Source organism: Aulonocara sp. 'chitande type north' Nkhata Bay, linkage group LG13 (assembly GCF_057382095.1).
Source record: "Aulonocara sp. 'chitande type north' Nkhata Bay isolate Kocher_YH1m ecotype deep benthic linkage group LG13, A_spYH_male_GT1.1, whole genome shotgun sequence".
Classification (NCBI taxonomy): domain Eukaryota; kingdom Metazoa; phylum Chordata; class Actinopteri; order Cichliformes; family Cichlidae; genus Aulonocara; species Aulonocara sp. 'chitande type north' Nkhata Bay.
Genome location: NC_141356.1, coordinates 8775021 through 8803018, shown reverse-complemented (window position 1 = coordinate 8803018; position 27998 = coordinate 8775021). Strand labels below are relative to the sequence as shown.

The 27998-nt window shown below is 40.5% G+C and overlaps 2 protein-coding genes across 4 annotated transcripts in view; one reads left to right on the top strand and one right to left on the bottom strand.

Moving 5' to 3' along the window:
• Nucleotides 1-20744, top strand: part of LOC147315634 (phosphofurin acidic cluster sorting protein 2) — a 45922-nt gene extending 25178 nt beyond the window's left edge. The window contains exons 4-25 of one of the 3 annotated variants that reach the window (XM_086258564.1): nucleotides 695-820; nucleotides 2468-2630; nucleotides 3907-3998; nucleotides 4177-4257; nucleotides 4589-4648; nucleotides 6089-6240; nucleotides 7356-7449; nucleotides 8321-8404; nucleotides 10068-10195; nucleotides 10356-10488; nucleotides 10614-10718; nucleotides 10973-11079; nucleotides 12195-12349; nucleotides 12434-12544; nucleotides 13741-13843; nucleotides 14467-14499; nucleotides 16083-16125; nucleotides 16230-16272; nucleotides 16483-16621; nucleotides 16759-16982; nucleotides 17719-17832; nucleotides 17944-20744. In XM_086258564.1, the coding sequence (XP_086114690.1) occupies nucleotides 695-820; nucleotides 2468-2630; nucleotides 3907-3998; nucleotides 4177-4257; nucleotides 4589-4648; nucleotides 6089-6240; nucleotides 7356-7449; nucleotides 8321-8404; nucleotides 10068-10195; nucleotides 10356-10488; nucleotides 10614-10718; nucleotides 10973-11079; nucleotides 12195-12349; nucleotides 12434-12544; nucleotides 13741-13843; nucleotides 14467-14499; nucleotides 16083-16125; nucleotides 16230-16272; nucleotides 16483-16621; nucleotides 16759-16982; nucleotides 17719-17832; nucleotides 17944-18059 (2406 nt within the window). In that variant the 3' untranslated portion in view covers nucleotides 18060-20744. Of the gene's footprint in view, nucleotides 1-694; nucleotides 821-2467; nucleotides 2631-3906; nucleotides 3999-4176; nucleotides 4258-4588; nucleotides 4649-6088; nucleotides 6241-7355; nucleotides 7450-8320; nucleotides 8405-10028; nucleotides 10196-10355; nucleotides 10489-10613; nucleotides 10719-10972; nucleotides 11080-12194; nucleotides 12350-12433; nucleotides 12545-13740; nucleotides 13844-14466; nucleotides 14500-16082; nucleotides 16126-16229; nucleotides 16273-16482; nucleotides 16622-16758; nucleotides 16983-17718; nucleotides 17833-17943 lie in introns of all 3 variants that reach the window. The other 2 variants (XM_086258562.1, XM_086258563.1) reach the window with 2 other exon arrangements.
• mrpl2 (mitochondrial ribosomal protein L2) lies at nucleotides 18889-23317 on the bottom strand. The gene is made up of 8 exons (XM_086258576.1): nucleotides 23207-23317; nucleotides 22782-22872; nucleotides 22516-22687; nucleotides 21703-21844; nucleotides 21508-21623; nucleotides 21316-21426; nucleotides 21142-21215; nucleotides 18889-21061 (listed from the first exon to the last, which is right to left on the bottom strand). Exons 2-8 carry the CDS (start codon nucleotides 22851-22853, stop codon nucleotides 20852-20854), a joined length of 897 nt encoding a protein of 298 aa, XP_086114702.1. The 5' UTR covers nucleotides 22854-22872; nucleotides 23207-23317; the 3' UTR covers nucleotides 18889-20851.
• Nucleotides 23318-27998: the final 4681 nt, after the last annotated feature.

The window sequence follows — 27998 nt, the reverse complement described above, 5'->3', positions numbered from 1 at the left end:
ATACTGTGAATTCTCACACAAATATGGCGGTTACTTGAGGAGCAAGAGCGTGTGGAATCTGTTGTCTACCCCATTTATAGATCGAAGTTCTGCAGCATCTCCTGTGTTGTTCTCATTGACATTTTTAAGGCATTTGTAGACTGCAATAGTAGAATGCAGTTTACAGAGGTGAAAAAATTAAGTGAACGAGTTTTATAAAGTTGTATAAAAGATAAAAATGCACAAGTTCAGAAGAGTAAGAACTGGGTGAAATTACAGTGATGTTGAGTGAAGGCTTGATGCTGGTAAGATGGAGATGACATGTAAAGATCTGGGACAGTGTGACTTCCGAGGGAGGCAAGTACATCCTAAAAGGTTGAGAAAAAAGTGACGCATTTTTCTCATAAATGCATTTATGGGCTCTAGTTGTGAAAATTTAAATTCTTCAATGGCAGTCCAAGGAGCACAGTGGTTGGTAAAATACCAGATGTATCTGATGACTAATAATATGCCTGTTGCCACAGTATATACTGCGTTTGATGGCAGTTATCTGTGGGGCATCTAAACATTTGTCAGATCAGGATAAAATACTGCCTGGAAGTAAAAACAGTCAGAACTGTTTTATTTTATAAGTATGCAGCAAAAGCTCTTACGTTTTACAGGACATAATGAATTTATTATTTTGCTTGTCTTACTTGATTTGTCTTATTTTCAGTACCCCCATTTTCTGAAGCGGGATGCCAATAGGCTGCAGATTATGCTGCAGAGGAGGAAACGTTACAAGAACCGAACCATCCTGGGCTACAAGACTTTGGCTGTGGGAGTTATCAATATGGCAGAGGTACTGCACAGTGCCTTAACTAAGGCAGCTATTTCACTCACTTACTTTTGTTTCATTGTAAGCTGTTCTTGAGGAACATTTCATTTTGCTTGGAGCCTGCGATGGCATTCTTCTTTCACAGTGATTGACATGGCTATTTGCTTCTGTTTATCATGTCTTGGTTGCCAGAGAGAGAGGCCCTCCTGTGATGCACGTTTTTTTTTTTCTCAGATGACTCAGTCATCACACATATTGCCGTATGAGATTATGAACCATCTGGATCTGCCTTCATATGCACTTGTATAAAAACAGTGCAGTCAGGCATGCTGTGCAGAAACACCTGAGTGAGAGCTGGATGTTTGTTTGAAGTGGAATATTTTTTTTTTGTCTTGATTGCAGTCCTTTAATGTGAGTACAGTGCTCAGCTGGATCCTGCACGTATCTTCGGCCATCAAACTGCTATATTTGACTTTCAAAACGGCCGTATTTGTTTTTCTGTTATCAGTGTTGATATCAGACGTTGAAACTTTGCTGCAGTCGTTCCACTGTATTCACTCTCTGCAAACAAGCAAAGATCACTGATCAATAACTGTCATCCCCTCAAAACTGTACAAAGCCGAGTGTGCTCCATGGTTGGGGTGTTTGTTTTGTTTTGGTTTGTTTTGTTTTTTTTGGTGGTGGTGGTGGTGGGGGGCGTCTTCAAGACTGCCATTAGGTTTAGACATAATTATTGAGTTCTACATTTATCTGTAGAAAGAAAAAGGTGACAGTTCTCATTACAACTCCTGATGTGCCTCTCCAAAGTTATTTTCCAGCAGGAGCCCCAGGACGGCAATTGATGGACAGACTAATGCATTATTGTATTTTAAAATACCACTCAGCTGTTGTGCTGTTGGTGCTTGCTGCAATGAAGCAACTCCCAGACCTCTATGAATAAAGCTAGATAGGCCATTATTGGATGCTGTTGGGTAATTGCGTTGTCATCTGCTGTGGCGTAAACCCTCTTGTGCCCTCATTCTGAAACTATCGAAGCATTGTGTAGGAGGAAGTCGCTTATTGGACTTTGAATGGAACATTCAAAGTGCACCCCTGTCAGCGTTTGAGCAAAATGAGCCCACTCTCTGTACAGCAATTCATCAAGTGAAATATTGAAAGCACCCCACAGATGGAGCTCGGAACGAAAGCTCATTCCTTCTCATCTGATTCAAAACAGTTTATGTAAACTGTGTTATTCTGTTTGTCTGGGTGATATGCACAAATTGGCTTGGCTCCTCTAGACATTCAGTTTTTGTGCTAATGAAGATTTATTTAGAGGTAGCATAGCTGTCTGCTTGTAGTCAGTTGGTGTAAAGCAGTGTGGCAGAAGCCATTTTGATCTCTGTGGGATCGTTATCTGCTCTGTAAAGAGACAAATTCTTCCATCCTGATTGTCTGCTGCGAAAAATGTTTGTATTTTCAATATTTGATCCCTCCTGCTCCAGCGTATGCATAGCAAGTATCGAAGTCATGAAGTCTCAGCAAAAACGTTAAAAAAAGAAAGGTATAAGGAACTTTTCAGTGAGGGACAAAAAAGGACTAAAGTGGGGGTTTTTATACCTCAATTTTCAGCCTGTCATTTGAATGGATTCTAAAAAATTATTCCTGGCCTCAATGTTGAACTATGTCCAGGTGATGCAACACCCAACAGACGGAGGACAGATTCTGGGTCTCCATAGCAACGTAAAGGAGGCGCCAGTGCGTGTGGCGGAGATCAGCGTGTACTCTCTTTCCAGCCAGCCCATCGACCACGAGGATGGTAGCGGCCAGGCTGGCCGCAAGACCAAAACCTCAGGTGGGCACAGCAATCTCTCACCTGCCTGTGTTGGGTCTGTTAGACAGGCCTGCACCCATGCTGCCCAGCCAAGTTCTGCTTGTAATTTTAGCCAGCTCACCCTACTCAGGCCTCTTTCTTCCCTCCTTCCACATGGCTCCTATTTCCCAACTGAGGACAGAATAAACTCTATTAATCCCAGGCTGTGCTGTGGCCAAGGATATGTTATTCTCTTTAGCTATGGTTGTAATGTTGATTTGAGAGTTGAACAGATGTAGGGCCTATTACCTTACACAACTCTAATTCTGGACTGAGGAGAAATACTGGGCCCTATTCGGACTCCGTGCTTTTATCCCGCTGTGCTGATCCGTCGCTGTTCTGGATGTTATTAGGGAGGCCGCTCTAACATAACAGATGAGCTCATGCACCAAGTATTAAACTGGTGTCACTCTGAGGGAAGAAAAGATGTTTGCCTTTCTCTCCTCTGCAGTGATCTTTAATAGCATCCATCCCACCTAGGAACGCAGAACAGGATGTTTGACGGGCAAAAGGAAGTCTGCATTAACATTTACCAAAAAAATAAAAAGTAAAGATATTCCATCACCTGATTTGCCCTCAGCTGTCAAACTAACAAACTGCCTCTTTAAAATGATGTCCAGTTCAGATGACACAGAATTTATTAACCATTAGACCTGAAAACTAAACAAAAAGAGCTTTTCCGTGCATTTTTGTATTCTCATATATTTTGCCCATTATTCTTGTCCTGTAGCCGAAACAGTCTACTATTAACAAACAGAAGAACATTAGGCAGAAAACTGAAAAACCTTCCCCGCACAAAATGTAAAACTGCCTTTGGCCTCACCCTGATATGTGTGAAAAATGGACTAAACATTTAATAACAGCCTGATTTACATCTTATTAGTATTATGCAGTTTGGTATGTGTAAGACATTATGCTTTGCACTGGCAGGGTAAGAAGAATATTTAGTGAAGAAAACCATGTTAAACATTAAGTTTAGGAGGTTTCACTTAATAAATTCCTGACCAGAACAATTTTTAGAACCAGAACCATTGTTTTATTAGATATTGCAGTCATCTTGGATTATTGTTTCACACTTTGTATCTCTGTCTTTTGAACTTTTAGAAAAGATGTGTCTTTTCAAAACTTTAAATTTTAACCTTTTTGGTGTAATGCTGCTAATGTTAGCCTAGATATATTCCTCTAGACTTATACCTCAATGTGTTTGTTTGTGTGTGTGTGTGTGTGTGTGTGTGTGTGTGTGGTTGGCGTACCTCAGACCGCTCCCCAGATATGGATAACTATTCTGAGGACGATGACGACAGCTATTCGTCAGAGCAAGAAGCCAGTGATGACGCAGTTCACGGCCAGGTTCGTGCCAGAGAATGTTTAGATCCAGACAAATGTATAGTACATACACCAAGAAATAAAATCTCCCATATAAACAAAAGAAGTCTACATCAAATGTTATTCAGGAAGTAGAGAGGGTTTTTTTTCTTTGTTTATAAAAATATAAGAGAAATTGATTTTAATAATTTCTCTATTTCAGGATCTTTACGATGAGGACGACGAGGTCAGGAAGCCCAAGAAGGCCCGCAGGAAAATGATCCGAACCACTTCCATGACTAGGGTTAGTAGCTTTCTTTTCCACTGTATGCAGTTTTCCATGCTCAGCAGTCACTTTGTGAATAGCTTAAAACCTGTGTTTGCTTCTCTACAAGCTTTTAAGGGAAAGCACACACTGTGTTCCTTGTTCAGGCCATTAAGACAATGTGGACAGACGTGTAAATGAACCCAGTGAAGTGGCTAAAATGGCCTTTACATAGAACAGCTCTGAATATGTAATCCAGTGAACAGTTACCTGGAGTGGAGCTATCGTGCTTATTTAACTGTGACTTGGTATCCTTCTATTCTGTTAATCCTTCTCTCGTAACTGCATGTGGGGTTTTTTTCTGTTGCAGCAACCTAACTTTAAGCAGAAATTTGTGGCCTTGCTGAAGAGGTTCAAGGTGACCGATGAGGTGAGTTGCAAAAAAAAAAGGTAATTGCATTTGTTTGAACTGACACCGCATAAGAACATGTTCAATGTCAAAGCAAATGAGGGATACAGCATCCTTCTCGCTGTGCCCCCAGGAATTTCTGTCCTTCTCTTATGAAATCTTCTGGAGGTCAGCTGTGAAACTTGCATTTAGTAAATTACCCTCGAGGCAGGACGGAATAATCTCAGTATTGACTGTCTAAGCAGCATTCTGTTACATCACTGCTAATGTGCTCCTGACTAGAGGGCAATCACCAGTAGAGAAATCACTGCCACAACAGGGTTACAAGCATCATTACGCTGCATTACATTTCTCCTCACAGATGCACATTTCCATTAGCAGCGATTTATATCTGGAATCCATTAACCATCTTATTTTTTACTACTTAATGCAATACAAAATGTATTATTTAGATTTGCGCTCTTGTTATGAATAAATGTCTCTCAGCATAATGCCTTGTAATCAGGTCATCAGCAGGACATTGACAAATTGTATGCAGCAACCCCTACATGTCCATTAGTGCATAATCTGTGTTAAGCCCTTTGGATGAAAATATTATCCTTGAACTGTAAAAAATCTATAGGGAAAACCTGGAACATGCCTTGTTTCTCATCTTTCTTCCTCCTTGTGTTGCAAGCAATCCAATAACTATATCAGCGAGCATGTTTCGAAAAATCCTATTCATAAAAACAAGTTATGTGGGTTTTCAGACTGAATGGGGATTCGTTTATATGTGATCAAGATCTAAAAAGTTCTGTCTGAGATATTTAACCTAGTGCTGCTTTCACCAGCATTTTTGCCAGTGTGTGTGGGGGGGGGGGTTTGTTGGATGGTTCTGGAAGCTCCAGGTGGCCCGATGATCTTTTAATCACGTTCCCTGTCGCTAATCTCCTTCTTGTGGCTGCGGCTCTATAAATACATAGCCGGGAGGAGGAGAGGGGACAGACTGTGTTTGTCTGCTCCCTGCCAGCTCCTGCACTTATGGAGTGGCATTAATCACCTGATTAGTCCACAAGCCTGGCTGTGTGTAGTTCCTATGATATACATCTCCACTGTGCAGCTGGTAGAGCAAGGCTCAGCATCTTAGCACTTCGCTAACGCTCACTTTTTATTAGCTCTTCTTTGAACTAAGGCAGGACTGTATATATATATATATATATATATATATATATATATATATATATATATATATATATATATATATATATATATATATATATATATATATATATATATTACATACAGATGTTTGTTTTACAGCTTTCACTATTCTCATTCATTCTTGAAGCTCCATTACTCCAGCTGTGAAAGTGATTAGTTTATGCACAGCGCCCAGTAACACCCTGCCCTTATTTAATCCATGGCCATAATTACAAATCCTTGATTACAGGATACTGATGATGTGTCTATCCTGTGTGGCAGGTCCTGGACTCTGACCCAGTAGACCAGACACAGGAGGTTGAGGAGGATCTGGACTTACTCTATGACAGTCTAGAGGTGTATAATCAGAGTGACAGTGGGCCAGAGATGGAGGACAATGAGAGTGTCCTGAGCACTCCTAAGCCCAAACTCAAGTATGTCTGTCTTTCATATTTTTTTTCCAGATAAAATGTTTATAGTTGAAAGTTTGTATGTGGTTATAGGGTGAACTGTTACATTTTAAAAATGTTAAATAATGATCGAAAAGTACGCATATACATTGTCGGGAAAAAGCGCCCATTCATTTTTATACTGTGATTTGATCTTGAACTTATTCTTCACCTTTAGCAGCAGTAACCATGACAGATACTTTGTGTCTGTAGGTCAGACCAGCATTCTTCTTCTGCAACCTGTTTTCAGTTCAGTAATATATTTTTAGGATGAGTGACTCTCTCTAGGTCATTCCACGTAGTAGTAGTTTCAGTAGCTCTGAATGGGTCACTCTGAAAAGCAGATATTGTTTGAAGCTGTTCTGTTGTAGATTTACTGCAGTGTTTAGGGTCATTGTCCTGCTGCAGTGTCCTTTATGATGCCCAGTCATTGAGATCATCCCTATTTATGAACAGATATGTTCACCATCTCCAAGGATTTGGCTGGGAACATGAGAGTACTGCTCGCTCATGTGGTACTGACCTGCCACATCCTAAGTCATATGCTGCTTTAGTATTTATGCTGTATAAAATAAGCCTTTAAGCTACATCCAAGACCATAAACTCATAAGGGAAGTGCTTGAGTTCAGAAATAAAGTGAGAAGTAGCATTGTTTCCCATTTGACTTGTATGCAATTGGATGCCTTTTGGTAACCGGAGAAGTTGCCCTCTGCAGGCTGTAATGAAGAACAAAGGGGTGAGGCTTGAACTGTGAACTGGAAGCTACATCAATTTAATAGTCGATGTTTACAGGGACGGTTTGACATCAACAGATTGACAATTTATATGTTATTGATTTATAAATATGCTTTGGGCTTTCGGACTATTGACTGCACGTAGCTTTGAAGGTTCATAGTTTTCTAAACTACACTGTAATTGTTTGACACCTGTAGTATGGACAAGAGCAATATGAATTTTGCTTTATTAGTTCAAAAATGTTTTTTTCTTACTTTGATGCCCATTTTACTACATCTTAAAGCAAACGTTTCGATCAATCCGAAGGCTTCCCCTACTTAAACTGCTTGTTCTTGTCTAATTCAAATATTTGCTCTTGCTTCTAGGCCGTTTTTTGAAGGGATGTCTCACTCCAGCTCGCAGACAGAAATTGGAAGCATCCACAGCCAAAAAAGTCAGCAGAGAGAGATGTCATGCCCTGTGAGTTGATTAGCACGAACTCTATGAACAGACCCCTTTGCCTTTGAGTTGCACTGTTTATCTATAAAGTTCTGCCTCGCAGTTATTTTAGACGTCCTTATAAACAGTGTTACGTAAAAGACTTTCCCCTGTATTGCCCCAGTGTTTAAATTCCTGGCAGCCCTCTGTTCATATTGTGGTTCAGGGATTCCCAAGGATACTAGAGAGAAGATATTCTTAGCATGTCCGCCATGTGGACCCTGGCAGAAAAGGACTGGGTCCTGCTGTCCTTCAGAATTTATAGGGTCTGACACAAAATGACCTTTTCACCACCATCACTGCACACAAATATGCTCCCATTTCTCAGAGAGAAGATTGGATGGAGCAATCCTGAACTCCTACTCAGAAATTTATGGCCCATCTGAACAACAAGAGAGACACGTTGAGTGTGATGGCGAGAGAGCGAGAGGTGTTTATATATATCAGGGAATCCATTTTGGCGTGTAATAAAATGGCCCAGAGCAATTCAGGCTACTACATTCTAGTCGAACTGCATAAACATGTCTTGCTGCCAGAATGTAAACTATTTAATCTAATATTTAAATAAATCACACTTTACAAGAGCCGTTCAAACAAGACGAGAATTAAAAACAGGAATGTGCCTCTTGCACTTCTGGGGTTTATATATATTTCACCAAGCAGTAGTGAAATGTACAGGCACTATAGGTGAGGTATTTATATATACTTACCCTGTAAAACTGGTCGGTTACAAATCTTGCATTTCATTAATTATGACATGAGCACTTCCATTTGGAGCTTTTATTTTCACCAGAAAGGTGAGCTTCATGGTTAAAATGATCTAATGTGTTGGCATGTGTGTTTTACCCCCCAGAGTGGAGACTTTCTCACTGTGGACAGATGTAAAGTACAAGGGGGGCGATATCAGGATGACAGTGTCACAGACACAACCATTGGGGTATGTTTTTGGAACAGTCATACATTTTTTTGTTTTGTTTTTTTTATCCCACTTCTTTCTTTCTTTCTTTCTTTCTTTCTTTCTTTCTTTCTTTCTTTCTTTCTTTCTTTCCTTCTTTTTTTTTCTTTTACTTAATACCCTTGAGCATCCCTTTCTCACATTTTTCTTTTCCAACCCCCTACCCTCTCCACTTGAGTGCCCTTTTACTCCCGTGGGTCTTAGTTGTTTTCCGGGAAAAAGAAAAGAGGGGAGGGAGCGTGCGAGGGCATGCAAACTAAACAGCATAGTCATCCATTATGGATCAGCAGAGCAGGCAAGGCAGCTTCATGCTGGATAAATCTTGACTGATGAGGATGGAAAGAGGGGTGTTTGTGTTTGTTTTTGTTCTTGTGCTGTCGGGTCGGTCTAACCTTGTTCATCGAGCTCCAGCCGCCCCTCTGAGCCACTCACCACCCCAATCCACTGAGTGAGTTCAAACTGAATATCTAAGCTGCAGGAGCAGTGTTTCCCCAGCCACCTGCTAAGAGACCATGACTTTTTTATCTCGTATGTCATGGTCGGCTTACACCATTATCTCAAACCTCAAAAAAATGAGCTCAGTTATTCACCAAGCCAGTATCTTTCTAGCTCCTCACCCTCCACCTCTGCTCTTTCAACTCTCGTCTTGGCAGCAGGAGGGCTACACACAAAACCACAGAAAGAGAAACTGATGCCGTTTGAATTGGAGATGCCATGCAATACCTGCGAGTGTTTAAAAAAGAAAAATTCAAAATCGGAAATATTCATTTTAAAGGTCTTGATCTTTTAATGTGCATATGGAAGTGTGTATGCAGGAATGATATGTTTGACTGTATGTTGGACATTTTGACACTCGCCTTTAATGTGTGGTTTGATCCAAACTTTGAAGTACTTTCTAATTGTGTGCTTTACTATGCAGACACATAGAAAAGCGTTACTGTAGACACACAAATAAAACGTTAGGTGAAAATTTTGGTTGCCAGGAGACAGTTGCTGGGAAGCTCATTGGCCCATGGAGTGCGTATGGAGCTTTTTTCTGACAGCAGCCGATTTGACATGAAACAGTTGATAAACAAAGCTTTAATTAGCAACACATGCTTACCTGCTCTCTTCACGTTGCAACGGCTGCTGGGAAAAAGCTCTGTTTCAACCAAATTGTAATGTGACAAATGGCTGGACTCAGCCCTGCAGGTTGAAACGTACTTTTGCATCTTTCTTCTGGATTTTTAAATTTTTTTTTTTTTTGGTCTTGTTTTTCAGTCTTTTAAGTATTTTAACTGAGCTCTGTAACTTACAGAAGAGACAAATTAGCTGTTATTTTCCATAGGCCTGGGATCATGGAGCCCTGGTTAATTTATTATTAATGCATGACTCCAGCTAATATTCGTTGTTAATAGAAATGAACTGTCATATTGTTTTATACAGTTTTGAAATGTTGAAAAAGACGTGACGTTAAATGCACTTGTGTTATTTGCACTTTATTTTTTGTTTTCCACTAATCTTGTGGTATGACTGAGTTAGATTTTCTCTCTCAAATTGATTGTCTTGAACATTTGCAAACCTGCAGTGCCTGTGTTTGATAAACATTAGCGTTGTCCTCTTACAGCCCTCTTGGCTCATCTTTGCTCCCCCCCTTTTGGTTCAGGAGCCAGAGACTGACGACAGCGGGCCAGGGCCTGGGGAGGTGAGCAGCTGGGATGTTAACATTGAACGGGTGCCCTGCTCCGTTGGCAAGCTCTGCAAGACTGAGTCCCAAAACCACATGTCTCCCAGGTAAAGTGCTGATGACTACATCTGGGAATAAGCATTCAGTATAGATCTAATGTTTGTCTACTTTAATTGTTAATTTGCTTTTCTTATAAACCGGATCATTAGGTTCTTTTTTTTCTTCCTGACTGTCATATATTTTATTCTTCGCTTGTTGTCGCCTCAGTAAAGTGGAAAACAAGCTGCAGAGACGACCTCGCAGCACCTCCATGAAAGACAGGCAGAATTCCAAGGCCCAAAGCGACAGGACCAGCAGCATGGAGTCTGAGTGCTCCCCAGACTCAAGACTCATAGCGCAGGTAGACAACGCATCCAGGATCGAGCATCAGACTCTGTTCTTTACACTTTTTTTTTCTTTTCAGTCCAGTGGAAATGTGCTGACTTGTGTCATTGTCATACTTTGCGCTCCTAATTTGTGTCAAAGGTTCCAAGGAAGTCCGTCTATGACCAACTAAACCAGATTCTCATCTCTGACGAACGCTTACCAGAGAGCATCATTCTCATCAACACTACAGAGTGGCAAGGACAGGTCTGTTTTTCTATAAGTAGCATTGAATCATGAATTCCTTTACTTTCATTTGTTCATACATGCGATAGAACCACACGGATCATGCAGAACAGGGCTTATTTTTACCCATGCACACATTACAGTGTTGCAAAAAGAGGAAAATACAAAAAAAATGTGTGTGTGCTTCCGAGTAGCATTTTTTTTTCTTTTTTCCAACCCTGCCTCTGGTATATCCATTAACTCATCGTGTCCCTCTCATGTGTGTTTCTGTGCAGTATGTAGCCGAGTTGCTCCATGAACAGAGCCAGCCCATTGTGTCAACCTGCTCTGCTGCAGATGTTCAGGCTGCCTTCAACACCATCGTTACTCGCATCCAGAGATTGTGAGTCACATACATGCATACATACACACGCATTGGCTGAATGACACAGCCCATCAGATGGCGTGATTTTTATTGTTTATTTATTTTTTTTTTTTTTTATCTCATTATCTTGAGCCAATCTTCACCGAACTATATGTGTTTGATGGCTACTCACTAGATAATTCCAGGATGGTATTGCTCATGCTGCTAAAGCGCTCACTGTGCGTGAACCCATTCTATCAAAATACGGCCGTTTCCTCATGAAAAGCTTAAGTTCAGCTGCCTTCTCCGTTTCCTGGATCCACCTGCTTGGCTGTCATCTCCTCAGGATGTCATGTCAGTGGGAGACGAGGCTCTCTCGGTTTGCTGTACTGCTTCTGTCAAACATGTTTTTCTCCCTTATTCAGCTGAACTGCAACTTTTTAGCGCTTTAGACACCTGCTCCTCAGTCAACGCATTTACTCCAGCTGGGGCAACGTCACGCAGAGCCGCGCATGTCGCTGATGTTAACGTGCTTGCTCAGTGCTGTGCCACCGCTAACAGAATGATGTTTTCTGAGATGTTGTCACTTGGAGTAAACACAACTTTCTTGTCTTTTTAATACCAAATGTATCAACATTCTCTTCTGCTTTAATCTCTCTTGACATTACCTAGAAATTCTTTAAGATGATCCATTATATGTTACAGCATGTAAGTACTTTTAGGGTTTGATTGCTGCTTTAGAAAGAGCTTCGTGAAACTTGAAATTATTTGCGGGTTTAAGACTCTTTTGATGAATTTTTCCTGGCTAAACTGAATTTATTCTTCTTTCTTTTTTTTGTCGTTTAACTTAAAGATGGAATTGGTCTTTGGTTTATTATTGTAGGAGTAGGATCTAAAAAATGTTGTGCCATTTGCTCTAGAAAGGCTTGTAGATACTCGCAAGTACCTAATAAATTATAGCCTATGACGTATTTTGGCTTCCCAAAAAGGTAAGACCGGTTTTAAACCAGACGGATCTTATTGAGAAATAAATCTCTGCTTCAGACTTCTGTCACTTCTCTCACACTCATGCTCTGACCCATATTTCTAAGAAGTTGGATCTTAGTCTTCCTCTTAATTACTCATCTGTTGTCTCCATTTTTTATCCCTTGCAGCTGTAACTGTAATGCACAGACACCACCGACGATGAAGGTGGCGGTGGCGGGTGACCAGAGTTACCTCAGCACCATCCTGAGGTTTTTTGTGGAGCAGCTAGCCAACAAGACTCCTGACTGGCTGAGTTACATACGCTTCCTGGTGATCCCCATTGGTAATTCATTGATTTATACGAAATCCATACAGGCATATTCTGTAATTTTAGCATTTGTTTTATATATAAAAATCCTCTCCACAGGCTCTCATCCCCTGGCAAAGCACGTGGCTTCTTTTGACAGCCGGTTCAACAGCATCTTTATGGACACTGCGTGGAGGGAGCTGTTCTGCAGGACAGACCGGCCCGCCTCAGGTAGGACACGCAGCTCTGGTGTCTGCATTTCTTATGTGCAGCCAACTTGAAAGGGAAAGAAATTGGGTGGGAGCAGAGGTCAGGGGCTGATGAATTGGAGAAAGAGATTTCTTCCAATTGCAAAAGACAGCTACATCCTGTTTGAGATCATGGCATTATTCCGTCTTCCTTTAAACTGCCTGCTGCTGATTAAGAAGACCGCCAGACTGTCAGAAGTCTTATTCTCATTTTTACCCCGAAGCTTCTAACACATTGTAATATTAAAAACAGAGGTTGTTGTTTTTGAAAAGGCACATCATCATAACCTTTTTGGGTTTGTTTGTTTCAACTTTTTCCAACATCTCCAACGATTTTAGCTTTAAACCTCCCAGCTGTGTGCCAGTTGTAGCTAATTAGTCTGAAACAATAAAGTAGGAATCCGTAGGATTAATCCAAGCAGCCAAATCGAAGACATTTGCGTGTTTGATGTTTATTTTAGGATTTTCTTGTTAACTTTAAGCCTTGAATATATTTTTTTTACACTCTCACTATGTGAGAATGTTACATAAAATGGCTCACATAAATCCATGCTTAAGCCTCTATTCCAATCCAACTCCTCCATTATCACTTGTTCTGCCCAAACATGCCTGATAATCTTCACCCATCCTCACCTATTAATTCCCTCCCTTTAATCCCCAAAGGTGCAAGAGTCACAATGTTACACGTGGTGTTAAATCATCTCAAAGCAGTTGGGTTGAACCAAAAAACAAAAAAGATCTAGAGCAGAGGTCTTTTATTCTTAACATAAGGTGTGATCCCGACACTGAAGGCAGTTTGTAATAGGACCGACTTTGAGTGTTCTCAGTCGATTAAGTGCCGAGAAGCTACAGGTCAAAATGAATTGATTAAAACTCAAGTCTATATTTCAAGTTGCCAAAAAAAATTGCGCCCCAAGATACGAGCGACCCCCACATGCATTTTGTTTGACATATAATTTATCCCGTGTGTCACACGGTCGACTTCACCCACATTTTAATCACATTTTACACTCAGCAGCCCCCATCTCCTTAATTCAGTGGAATGTGAATGATGAATGCACAGTCCCCTAGCACACCGCTCTATGTGAAAATTACCATTTGCATCAAATGTCAGCTTGTTAGCAAGACATAAAACAGGAGAGGCTTGTTGTTAACAATCTATCTCTTTGCTCCCTGAAGATAACATAGATGTAGCAGGACGAATCATTCAGTATCTGGCCGGTGCCAACGTGTCCCACCAGTTTCCCATCTCAGAAGCCATGCTCACCTACAAGCAGAAGAGGTAAAGTGACCGTGCTTATTGAAGTCGTGGCTTATTCATCCAATGTTTTCTGTATTTGAGCATGCATCTGTGCTTTTTTTGTGCTCTAAGCAAGTCTGTGTTGCAGTTATTCGTAACTGATAGTTCTGATGTTAATTTTCTTCTATGTTTCCAAAAAATGAATCATTGAACTAATGTTGCATTGACAGCCCATCATACACTAGCACTTGTAGTGAATATCAGCTAAAACTGCATGAGGAACATAATTAGATGAATGTGCATGTAAGCATGCAGCTGCAAGAACATGCATTAAACACACAAAGCGAGCGTCAGCTCAGTTTCCACACTAAACTCACTTCTGTTTATTTTGACTTGAATGAAAGCAGGACTTGTAGGTTTTGTATGATTTGATAAAAATGTTAAAAAGTCCAGTCTAGGTGTCTCACAGTCACATCTGCAGACAGAGACAATCCACTGCATTTCTCTGTGCATTTGCTTGTTTTCTTTCTGAGATTTGACCAAACCCTTCCCCCTTCTTTGTGAGAGTGGCTTCCTATTGGTCAGAAGGTACTAAATACAACACAGTTTTAACGCTGTTGCATTCCTTCTCCTCCCCTTTCCCCCCTTTTTGATTTGCATTCAAGGAAAAGAAGTTTGTATTTTGATTTTTACATCAGGTATCTAATTCAACTCGTGTTTCGTTTCCCCCCCCTTCCCTATTTTCCCTTCTCCATTTGGCTTGAGCTCCTCTTGCTGTGTCTTAACATTTCCCTTTTCACTTTCGATACTCACTGTAACTTCACTTGGCACTCTGTCCCAGCGTGTGTCTTTGGTTTGGTATGACTTTGATTCTTACTTTGTCCTCCGTGTTGTTGCTGTGACGATTTGCCTAACAACCTTAAAATAAATATTCACAGCGTGGATGGTTTGCTGACTTACAATATCTAACAGTATATATGTATATATGATGCTACACTTAAAACCGCTCCTTGTTTTATTATAGATGCAACTGTTACTGCAGGGCCAAAAGAACTCCATATCAGTCACAAGATCAGCTGTTTTGTCACCTAAACACTGTTTCACAACATTTTCAGATTATCTTTTAAAATCTATAAAATGTACCAAAAATGCTGATGATGTGAACAGAGACAACACAGTATAAGTTAAATTACATTCCCATTCGAAAAACTAAAACTGAACTCTTAATAACACTGCTAGTGTTCTGAATTGCATGAATGATACTAACTACTGACAAATGCGTTTTGTGTGCACAACAGAGTAAAGCAAAGCCTGTATGCAAAAGCTTGACAGTTAAGATTATTTTGTAATTGTTATTTTTGGAAGTTTGTTACAGCTCACAGTGGTGCTCAGATACCTGAATGTTGTGCTTACAGTCGAGTTGCTTCCTGTCGGGCAGATGTTTTTTAGAAATAATACGTGGGTATTACGAGTTGACACACTCAAGTTTTAATAGTGCAAGTAGATTTAGCATGTCCATATTTTATAAGATGTTTTTTATTAGGATCTTGTGAATGACCTGACACACAGTAAAGAGGTGGTGCAGTTCAGTCCTGATGTAGTTGTGCGATAATGTTACTGGAATTCTGTGTAATGAAGCAAGGCATTAAAATGTTTGGGAAGTGTTGTCCTGCATATGCGTATGGGAGTGGGTACCAGCAGTGCTTCTTGTGTTGTTTGATGTTGCAGCAGACTATTTTTGTAAGCTCATTAAAGACTAAGGAAGAATCAGTGACTTGTTTTAAAAGTGTCACTGTTGGACACTTGCAGAACTATGGTGCTAACCGTTTGCACTCTGATCATGGGCCTGAGCGTGCCTCAAACTTTACGGGATGTTGACTGTCATCCTGTTTTTTGTTTGTTTGGATAGGCATGTAATCTTGGACATAAAGCAGCCACACAGTTACTGCACAGATCCAAAACAGTCGTGTATTTAAAAGCAGACACTTGTTGTTATCGTCCTGGTTGACAAGAGAGACCCCACCTCCCCGTCTTCTTCTGGTTGTAAGGAGCAGGTCCTCTCATTCATCTCATTGTATCGTGACTCCCCGAGATGATCCCATTCCACCCAAGCCAGTCATGTGCCATTTCCGCTGTGATGGGACATGGTGCAGGCCATGCCACAGCCATCTGCCCTCCAGGACCATTGAGTGTTCATGTGCACCTCTGGAGTGTTGAAAGTGTTTCAGACCCACCGTTGGTCAAACTCACAGATTCTTTTTGTTCTCGCTCTTTTTCACAGCCCTGATGAGGACTCCTGTCAGAAATTTGTGCCATTTATTGGGGTAAGAAACACATTTGTTTACCATGCAAACATGTCCTGCACTTTTTTTTTAATTCATTCTATATTGAATATTTTCTTTAACACTGGCTCTTATTTTTGTTACAGGTAGTGAAAGTTGGGATTGTGGAACAAAGCCTCTCGACCTCAGGTAAGAAAAGCACATTTTTAAAGATGTGTTATCAGTTTAGTGTCATTGGGATTTTACTCACAGGATACTGACCAGGAAAATAAAGAGAGAAGCCCTCTTTTCCTACTTAATTCAGTTATAGGAAGAGTTGGCATAATCTGGAAAGCATTAAATATTTTTTAGGCACAGTTTTCACTTACAGTGATTTTTTTCCCCCCCCTAAATCTGCAGTGGACTCAGATGATGCCATGGGAGGCAACACAAGCATCTTGTCCTCCCCGACGCCTCCATCGGCCGGTCCGTATGGAAAGGAGATCGGGGGCACGCCCCCACAGTCCCCCTCTGTGTCCACCACCCTGTCTGGAGCTGGGTATGAAAAGCCCACGTCTCTTATTAAAACAACTACTCATAATTGCCCACATCACTGTAGCTTTCAGGGTAAACGGATGTGGAAATGAACAAACCACAAACAAACCAAAGCAAAGCCGTGTTTGTTTCCCTTTGTAGCTCTCCATGTTCGGGCAGTGAGGTGATGGGGCTGCAAGTGGACTACTGGACATGGCAAGGCCCCGAGAAGAAGAAAGAGGGCGAGAAGAGAGACATAGGACTGAAGAACACCCTGAAGAGTAACTTCCGTTCACTACAAGTCAGCCGCCTTCCCTGCGGCGGAGAACTCACTCCTCCACCCAGCATGGCTATGACTGTTGTTACTAAGGAGAAGAACAAAAAAGGTACACTTGGAGGAGTTGCACATAGAAGTTACTAAAAAATCTTTTTCAAATTTGTATTTTTGGTTTTATTTGCTTATTTTTCTCCACTCTTTGAAATTTTAGTCTCCACTCTCTTGTTGTAGTTACAATGAACACTAAAAAAAACCAAAGCAGGAAGAACCAGATAGATTACCTCATTTATTCCACATTTTCTATTTCTTTCTCCAAATTATAGCCGTGATTACTGAAAATACAATTATATTGAGTCAGAGTCACATGTGCTGTACACAAAAAGATTGGCGGTTCAAGGAGGAAACACAAATCAGCCTCAGGGGGTCACAAGCCCAGATAAATGGGAGGGTTTTGTCAAGAAGGGCATCTGGACTGAAATTTATGCCAAGTGAAACATGTGGACACATCCACTGTGGCGAACTCTTGGGAAATAAGGGAGCAGCTGAACGTAGCTTTATTTGGGTGTGTTGTACCAGGAGGAGCTGATGTCAAATCAAGTTTGTGGTTTCCAGCAGAGATGTGAAGCAGGCTACAGAGGTCCAAATGTTGTAGTGTTCAGCGCTCTCTGATGCTGACTCAGGCGACATTGCTTGAGGCAGTTTATGAGGCTTCTCCCAGCAGGCTCTGTGCAAGTAATGCAGCAGCATCCTCCATGACCTGTGAAACCAAACTTTGTGGATTTCTCATTATTAAAGTATTTTTTTAGCTCTTTTGTATATGACTTTGCTTCTTTCTCCCTTCCCAGTGATTTTTCTCAGCAAGAAGCCGAAGGAAAAAGAGCTGGACTCTAAGAGCCAAGTGATTGATGGTATCAGCAGGTTGATCTGCACAGCCAAGCACCAGCACACGATGCTGAGAGGTGAGAGCTGAGAGCCTCCACTGTTGGAGCTCCACTGCCACCTTGTGTTCATAATACAGCGTAGCCATCATGTTTTTCTCGTGCATTTAGCTCTGTCTTTTCTGCCCTTAGTAACTATTGACGGAGTGGAGTGGAATGACGTCAAGTTTTTCCAGCTCGCTGCCCAGTGGCCAACGCATGTCAAACACTTCCCGGTGGGAATCTTCGGTTACACAAAGCCCGTGTGACCCCGGCCGCCACCAGAATCTCTCGGCTCTACCCGACTCAGCGAGAGGCTGCAGAAAATTAGAAGAAAAACCGACATCCTCCTCGTTCCTCCCGGCAGTAATAGTTTTCCTGTGGAAATCTTACTGACTCACAGACTCACACGTTCAAGACAAAATTTCATGTTGATGTTTTTGATGTTGTTGGATGTTGCTGTTGTTTTCTTTTCTTTTTTTCTTTTTTACACACTACAAAACAGAACAAGTACTAATTTGTAATATTTGCGCTACCGCCTCGGAGGTATTTTGAGGTTTTTTGACAATTTGCCACATTTCGATAATGGCAGCTGTGTTTGCACTTTGTTTTTGTTAACATTTTATTATTTCTGTGAAATCCTACATTTATTGTTACTCTATAGACAATGGAGGAGTGTGATGGTGATGTGCAGTGGCGTGCGTGAGGTTGTTGGAGACCGTGTTTGTGTTTCGTTGTTGAAAGTTGGAATATTGCTGTGAATCTAGATGGAATCCTTTTAACTCACTGCTCAGTTTTCTTACTCGTCCCTTTACTTTCTCAGTAAGGTAAAGCTTTTATAGGAAGGAACAGAATGTTCTTTGCCTCGTTGCTTTGAAGCACACTGTATACCTAAAGCAAGTCAAAAAAAAAAAACCCAAGTCGAGCAATGTATTTGAAGGTAGCTATAATGAATGTAGCTATGACACATTTGTTACGTGTAAGCAGAATATCAGATCAGTTCATTATTATTAATGCAGATGTTTTCCCTTTGCTGTTGGTGTACATGCAAACTGTACAGTAACAGCCACTTAGAAGCAGGGTAACTACTTATTTCCCCACAGCTGAAATGCCAAATTTAGTTGCGATTGCATGAGCTGTTGTGCTGTTTTTTATACTTTCCGCCTTTACATAATTCGACCTTCCAGGTGGAATTTCAGCATTTCTGTGGTTAAACGTGGTCGCCCCTGTGTTCAGCTTTACCTGAGCAGATCTGTCACAGACCTGCAGTAACTTAGCAAAAACTAGACTGTGCAGTGATGTGCCAAAGTCGAGTCCTTTTATTTTTTTAAACAGTCCAGTCACAGGAGTATCTTGGCCAGGCCTAACTTCATAGTATGTCAAAGTGAAAACTCAAATTGTATATGTGATGTGTTTGTGGTCCCTGCGGAGATCAGTATTACGATTTCTGAGACAAATTCACCAGTTAGCGCTCCACATTTAGCCAAATCAAAACATTTCTAAGTGATTACAATTGTGTAATCTGCAGCTTCACTGTGGTTGGATGTGCACGTTACTGAAAGGGTTCAGCATTGCATAAGGCTATGGAGGGAATATTACAAATGAGTCCGTCTGACTCGGAGGGAGGGGACAGCCAAGTGCTGACTCGCTTTGGAAATATGATTACAAGTGTATGGAGTCTTGCCTGACGTCCAAGTCACTGCCCCCCCCCCGTGTGTCTGTGTAGGTGTGCTCTATGTTCGATGGTACTTCCTGAGTAGTGTTACGTGAAACTTTTGCAATAGGAAACCTTTGGACAAAGGGCCTTCTCTATGAGGTTGTTGCTTTTTATAAAGTGAAGACTTAACAAGCTTTGATAGGCTGGCTTTTTTTTTTTAGCATTGTATATAAACATGTACAAGATATACTATTGTGAATCACAAACTCCCCTCCCTCTTCCACTAAATTGAAAGCACAAATAGTATACCTTTATTTCTTGACATAAATGCCAAATATATTTCCAGAACTCATAACTATGAAGTACAATGCAAACACTATTAGGTATGTTTTCCTCATATACATTTCCCTGATGCACTTTCATATGGGTTTACACACATTGTAGCTCAAATTGGGACATACTTTGGTTCTCAAGGTAAAGTGTTAGGTGTTACTTTTGGAATTTAAACCACTACCTGTAGTCAGGAGAAGGCTCTTGATTTCTTTTTTTAACCATAGGGATGATGTGTTACATTGATGGCTTTAACTGCCATGTTTGGTCTGAAAACCCCATCATGGCTCATTTGTTACGTAACCTTTTTGCCACTAAATGTTGAGGTCTGTTTTACAGCTTCCACCGCACGTGTCTGCCTGTGACTTGTACAGTCAAGTTATTCCGTCTCCTGCTTTTTGAAGAGTTCACCCTCTTTCAAGTCAGGAGCGCAAACCGAACCTTAAATATTTCAGCATTAAGTATTAACAGCGGCAGAGTTATGTGAGGGGAATTTGTCATGCGGGTTAGCTTTTCATATACTAAATAACAAGTGTATTTCAATGTATGTAACCTCAAGACTTTTTTTTTTTTGCCCAAAATCCAGAGGTAGCATGGGGGCATTAAACAAGGCTGGATCAATGAGCAGGCATGCTCACTTTGCCACCGTGATTTAGCACCGCAAACAAAAGAACGCATCATCAGCGTTGATCCTTCTATTCCTGATCTAGCTAAAGTTACATCATGCCATCTCATTGCTCCGGTTACTTGAAATGCCACCCAGTGTCTTTGCACAAACCCTATTTTAAATGACATGACAGTATTTTTAAATTTACCACTAAAAAAAAAATCTTAAAAAAAATAAAAATATGGGTTACTTCTGCATGTTTTACTATAGATGTAAATATGTTTTGGATTTTTATATTGTTTCTTTCCATGCTCTCACAAGCAGTTGTGTTTAATAAAAATTTTTAATCTTCTGTACAAACGGCTCGTCTTTATTTAGATTTATTTCTCAGAACAACGTTAGATTTCATCCCAAGGGATCAAAGAAAAAAATCTACAATCCGCTAAACATGTCCAACATGTGCCGTGTTAGCTCGCTGAGACTGAGGGCAGGTTGATGTAGACCTTCATCGGAGGCAGCGGTTTAATCTTGCGCCCTGCCCAGCCTCCCTTCCTCTGCCATAAGCCGCTGGAAGGGCGGATGCCCAGCCAACGATTGCGCCCGGCTTTGCCGATGATCCGTTTATTGTGGTCGACGTTGGAGATGCGTCCCACTGTGACCATGCAAGTCTCCAGCACCTGTGTGTTTACGAGACAGCATTTAGCCAAACTGAACGTGTCTTTAACAGCGGCTGTAATCCTATTCCAGATTACTTCACCTGAACCTGCTGCTTTGAAGGAAGCTGAACGATTGCCGTTCCATTTACTTTACGAAGCAAAACGCCGCTCGTGCCTGAAAACCAAATGAAACACAGCGTTCACTTTAGTAGCTTTTCTGAGCAACCTTGCCTTCCAGCAGCTTACATAGTGAGGGATACAGTACAGTAGGTTACCTGCAGCCCGGATATACTCTGATCCCTTCCCAGGTCGTAACTCCAGGTTGTTCACCAGCGTCCCCACAGGAAGAGCCCCCAGCGGGTAAGCATCTCCCTCATTGGCCGAAACTGCAAAATTAAACAATTCTCATTAGATATACAGGTTACGAAGGCCGACGAACCTCCAACTGAAAAACTTGGATCCTGTACCTGCCATGCGTCCAATAACCCCAGATGTTTTAATGATGTCTCCAGCCTGCATGTTCTCTGTTGCAATGATCCATCTTTTTCGCTCACCTCCAGCTACCAGGGCGATATCAGCAGACCTGCACGCAGACAAACCCAGCTTAGTGTTTTCAGTACTTTGAGCGTACACATTAGACTCCGGGCAGTAAGTGGTCTCACCTGCACGGGTCGTATCGCACTTCAACAACCTTCTCCTCAAAAGGCTGGCCCTCTCTGTTGGCTTCATACCGTAGACGATGGAAGTCTACCCACCGGTATCTTTGTTTATGACCACCGCCAATGCCATGTGTACGTATTCTTCCTGTAGAAGGAAGTAGGGCGGCAAACGCTTGAAAGAAAGCCACAAGCCTTGAATTCTGAGGCTACACAGGAGTTCAAACTTTTACCTTGAGCACAATTTCATACTTTAACTATAGCACCAGGCAGGTTTCTATTAAAATGTGTTTTACAAAATGTAACAAAACCTTTCCTGTAGCAGACTGCTACAAAAAATTAAAAATCTGTTGAATCTAATCTGTTCTTTTGAAGACAAGTCTCTTTGGTGCATTCACACTACAGGCACTGACTCAAATGTGATTTTTTTTTGCAGTGTGACCTCAGTCTGAATTCACGTGACTTTCACTCCACTCTGAGTGTGAACCCCCTGCATCCACCGATGTCTGGGTATAGAGGGAGCAGGCATTAAGGGGCCATTTCACCATAAAAAGCTTTCTCTGTCCTCATTGATAAACTAGAAGATGTGCAGCATTTAAAAGCTGTACATCAGCATTTAAATGCCACCATAAACTCTGACTTCAGTGGCATCTTTTTGTTTTAAACACAGTGGCTACATAGTGTAGTGCTTTACATATTCGCAAAACAAGGGAAAGATCCCTGGTTCATTATGGAGAGGAGAAACAAACCCCTATGTGGCTGTATCTCAAAAACATCCTGTGAACATACAGCTATTTTTTTTTTACCACTGCACTTTACCTGTGTGATCTCTGCCTCCTGTCTTTTTCATTCCGATAGGCCTGATGGTGTACTTCTCCCTCTGCTTCCATCTGACCCTGTTCTGCTCCAGAGAGGCTGTGGTGAGGAAGCCTCTGCACTGGATCACCGCACTACTGGGCACCTGAGCTCCCAGCTTACTCCATGCAGCTGCCTGTCAACACCAAAAAGAGCCGCTCAGATTGTTCCTGATGTCATGTTTACTGTCTAAATATGGCTGACAGGACCAAGGCAGGAGGCGTTTTTACCTGAGAGGAGACCAATGCGGGCTGGGAGAGAGTCAGGGAGCGCAGGGCTCGAGTTAGACACGACAGCGCCATCACAACAAGGACCTGCAGACTGGTGAAGGGAGACACTGTGTTTAAAATCAAGTAAGTGCTAACATTTCTCCTGCTTTCGGCCCCGACTGTAGCTGACACAAATCGGTCACATAATCGATAGTTCGCCTGACTTTTATCGGTGGTTGCATATGTGCATCAGCTCTGCTTAGCATATCTTCAGTTACCAAATGACAAGCAAACGTGAACCACCGCTAGCTTAGCGTCTCTCTACAAAGACAGCTCCATCAGCTCAGTAACGTTTCTTTTCGGTTTTAATGAACAGATCTTATTTAACCCCTAGTCTGAGGTCAAGTGTGTGATATTACCGAACCTAACCGTAGCATTCGACTAACCTTTATATTTTAACTTATTTCATCCCGAGCGTCTCTTCTGCGTCCTTCGCAGTCCTGCACGCGATGTCGCGCAGTGATGACGTATGTATTGCTGTGTCCTGTCTGTCGAAGCGTCGAATGTGGTGGGTTGAGAAACGGATTGTTTTAGTGAATCAGCTGTTTAATCCTAATGGGCAGCTTATGTCCTACTCAGAATTCTTAAACACCTATAAATTTCCAGCCACACCCAAAGAATATGCCATATTATTTGATGCAATACCTACGGGTATTATAATGCTTTTTAAAGGTATTCAACCTTGCATATCATCTGTTTCTCTCCCCAACCCTTTAGATTCACACATAGGAAGAATCTGTCTAACAAACCACAGTAAAAGTAATAAGAATATCCGTGCTTTGTTCCAGACAGAATCTCTAACTATTCCACATGTGGTCTCTTATTGGAATTTCTTTGTCAGTGACATTAACTGGAAAAGAGTATGGACAATTCCTAACAAGTATCTGGTAACGAATAAAGTGAAGGAAGTCTCATTTAAAATATTGCATAAATTTTATCCTGCTAATCATTACATGACGAAGTTCAAAAGGGACATAAATGTGAACTGTGGATTTTGTGGAAGCCATCCTGAGACTGTGCAACACCTCTTCTGGATCTGTTCATACGCTAGAACATTTTGGAAAGACTTCAGTAGATTCATTGCTGGACATCTCTATAATGACTTTACTGTGAAATGGGAAAATGTTGTATTTTGTTTCTTTCGAAGGCAAAAAAAGAAGATGTTTACTTTATAATAAACTTGTTAGTTATCTTAGCTAAATTTTATTTTCACAAATGCAAATACAGTAACAAAAAACCAAATTTTAAACATTACTATAATGATGTTTTATGTTACATAAAATTGATTAGTGGATCACTTAACAAAAAGGCTATGAAAACTATTACTATTTGTAGTAATTACAAATTATTTGAATGTTTGCAATTCTTTGTATTACACCCCCTGGCATATGTTAATTTTGTTCTGATTGTGTACATGTTCTGTATACTGTTTCTTAATAAAGTTTAATATTTTGAAAAAAAAAAGCGTCGAATGTGTCGGGTAATCTCGGGGGCGTTTTTTTTTTTTCTTAACTTTATTTAACAAACAATGAGTATACAACATACAAACAGATGAAGTATACAAAACAACAGAACATCAACACAAAAAGCCAAAGGTAAAAGAAAAAGGTAACAATTATAAGAATACACGCAAAAATTCACATACATATATTGTTTTGAGCCTTTTTGTTGGCGGAGTCTGATATTGATTGTATGTACATTTCCACATCCTTAAAATAATGACAGAAATATGGTGTTTTGTTAGTAAACTTACATTTATGGATAAAAAATTTAGCTAAAAGTATGAACAAATTTATCATAAAAAACATTTCTCATACTTCTTGGGGAACTTAAAGAAACAGAATAAAACATTTTCCCATCGTAAAGAAAACTCCCTTAAAATATGGACAATAACAAACCTGCTAAATTCCTTCCAGAATCTCTGTGTAAAGGAACAGTACCAAAAAAGATGTGTCACAGTTTCTGGATGATCCCCACAGAAAGTACAATTAGTATTTATGTCCCTTTTAAATTTTACCATGTAGTGACTGGCTGGATAACATTTATGTAGAATTTTAAATGAGACTTCTTTCACCTTATTTACAATCAAATATTTATGGGGGACCATCCAGACTGTCTTCCACTTGATATCTGGAACATATCGGTTCCAATAAGATATTATATATGGGAGAGAGACGATATCTTCTTGGAATAAACTACGTATTCTCTTATTGCTGTTACCAAGTTCCTGTGAAAAGCAGATTTTTCCTATTGGTGACTCAGCTGGATCAGGGAGAGTGACTGAGGTAGATATTGAGCTGTCAGTGTTTTTATATAACATTAAAGTCCCTGAGGGTATGGCACCAAGCACCATTGAGAATTCCTGAACACTGATTGGAAAATTATATAGTGCAATAAAGTCGTTGTAAGTAAGTAAGTAGTTGTCCCTCTTTACTAACCAGCTGAGCCACCAATAGGATTCCATTTTGGACCCAAGTTTCCAGGAAAAGTGATTTATTTTTATATAAAATATCTCTGTTGTTCCAGATAAGATATTTGTGAGGTGAGAAGTTGTGTTTATAAATGAGGGTCCACGCTAAGAGGACCTGCTTATGGAAGGATGAAAGCTTTACAGGGAGTTTCTCAACATTGTAATTACAATTTAAAACAAAATTAAAGCCACCAAAACGAGAGAAAATATAATGTGGTATAAAGTTCCAGATAGAGGTAGGGTTTTTAAGAAAATGTTTAGCCCAATTAATTTTGAAAGTGTTATTTAAAGTAGAAAAGTCTAAGACGTTAAGTCCACCTGATTCGTACTTATTCATCACAACAGTTTTTCTAATATAATGCGTACGGTTTTTCCATATAAAATTAAAGAGCATACGGTCAATATCTTTACTAATTTTCTTATCCAGATGTAAGGAGAGAGCAGCATATGTTAATCGGGATAACCCTTCAGCTTTAGTAATTAACACTCTACCTTTCAAAGACAAGTCCCTTTGCAGCCACTGGTTGAACTTTTTTAGGGTTTTCTGTATAATTGGAGTGAAGTTTGAAGAGCATCTTGATTTTTGGTCTTTGGATATTAACAGTCCCAAGTATGTGACTTCTTGTTTAACAGAGATATTACAGATAGTATTTGCAGGGCAGTCTTTAATTGCTAGTAACTCACACTTTTTTAGATTTAGGCATAAACCAGAGGCCTCAGAGAAATCACTAATCACAGTAAGGGCTGGAGGGATTTGGTTTGCATTCTTCAAGAAGAGTGTGGTGTCATCGGCTAACTGGCTGATGACGAGCTCCTTATCAGCTATGGTGATTCCTTGTACAACACTGTTTGAAATATTAGTAGCAAGAATTTGTGTACAAAGTAAAAATAAATATGGTGAAATAGAACATCCTTGGCGAATAGCACGTTTCAGGTCAAATCTCGGGGTGGAGCCGTTAATCATTTTAATAGAACTATTGCCACGTGTGTATAAGGTTTTGACAGCTTTACAGAAAAACTTGCCAAAGCCAAATTTTTCCAAAGAGTGGAAAATAAATTGATGTTCAATCTCGGGGGCGTTTTTGTGAAGCACGTATCGAGGCTTGCTTTGATTACGTATGCAGTGACGTTCGAGGCCTCGCGGGCAGTCCGTACCACGTGACTGATTCAGGGACTGGTTCACCGGTTCGCGCCAGATTCGAAATAAAATGGGCAGAAAAACACAGCAGATTTCCCATCACACTGCGTTGTGGAATTGGATTTCTTACGTGTTACATAGTTACTTGAGCATTTCTTCTTCGATCGAACCAGCAAGGAAGAGATTTTTTATTTTATTTTATCTCTCCTAATAAAGTATGCACACAGTAATAAATATCACAAATGATAAGCATCATAATATAAATAAACAACACTACAGATCCTATAATCTGATTTCTGTCTTTTAGTTTATTAAAAAGTGAAGCACCAAACACTAATTTGTGTCATTATCCAGATGTAGCATGATTACACAGGTACTAGGAGCGGGTTTTGATTATCGATTAAAATCGATTCTAGCTTGGATAACGTGATATCGATTCATTAAAACCCTGAATCTATTTTTAATATAAATATTACTACATTTCAACCACCACCAAACAACTGAAACAGTAAATGAGAGCAGGTACATGGATTCTGCACAAAGACGTAAACACAAAGCGTGGACCGCTGACGCATCAGAATCAGTGAGATGTCGCCTTTCTCACCAGACAGCAGGGACACGGTCGGGGCTGAAAGCCGACAGCTCACTGATTCTGTTCCGTCGGCGGGTCTGTGCTTCATGTTTACGCCTTTTTTGCGCTGATTCTGAAGCTGCAGGTTTTATTTCTCTTCAAACAATATATTGACGAACCAGCAGTAAAAGGAGATCCAAACTACGCTTCACATAAACATCGTCATGAATTTCCTCTTACTTTTGCTGTTTTGCTTTCACCAGGATAAAATCACACTTCATGCACAGCTTTCTCTCTCACACTCTCTCTCTCTCTCTCTCTCTCTCTCTCTCTCTCTCTCTCACTCACTCACTCACTCACTCACTCACACACACACACACACACACACCTACACGCGCACACACACACACACACACACACACACAGTATACTTCAAGACCAGTTTCCCGTCTAAAAATCTGTTTTCTGTGTTATTCGCTTGTTTGTTACGCATAAGACCTCCGTTCTTTACAGCGCTGTCAGCCGCTGTTTTTTCCATTTTAAATACTTCCGAAAAGAAAACCTAATTTCTGCCGTTCAATAGGCTACTAAAATAATTTAAACTTTTTAACATTATGCAAAATTGCAAAACGCTAAGGTGTGTCTCTAATAAAACCTCTGTAATTTGCTCTGCTTCAATTCAGCAGCATCAGGTAATGTTCATTTGTTGATTATTGGTTTTCTTTCGGTTTTGATCTACTGCTGAATATTTTTATAAAATTTTTTCTGTTTTAGCCTCAGCTATGTTGACACAAAGGCATCTGCTGTGATGCTTACACATTAGATAAAGTCTCGAAAGTGTCAGCTTTCTTTTTATAGTTATAAAAATATGCAAATGTACTGATCTATGATCTGAATTATACTATTGACTGACTGTCTGAGGCTAACAGTTACACAATCATACCAAAACTCCGTCCTGATAGTTTCCACTTTCTCTTTTGTATCACACATACTGAGACA

What these genes read in the sequence shown, in the direction of transcription:
- mrpl2 (XM_086258576.1), bottom strand. Translation starts at nt 22,853, where the DNA reads ATGGCGCTGTCGTGTCTAACTCGAGCCCTGCGCTCCCTGACTCTCTCC. An exon ending in AGAGTATATCCGGGCTGCAG is followed by an intron (nt 21,216 to 21,315) that starts GTAACCTACTGT and finishes TTTGGTTTTCAG; the next exon opens with GCACGAGCGGCGTTTTGCTT. An exon ending in CTTCAAAGCAGCAGGTTCAG is followed by an intron (nt 21,062 to 21,141) that starts GTGAAGTAATCT and finishes GTAAACACACAG; the next exon opens with GTGCTGGAGACTTGCATGGT.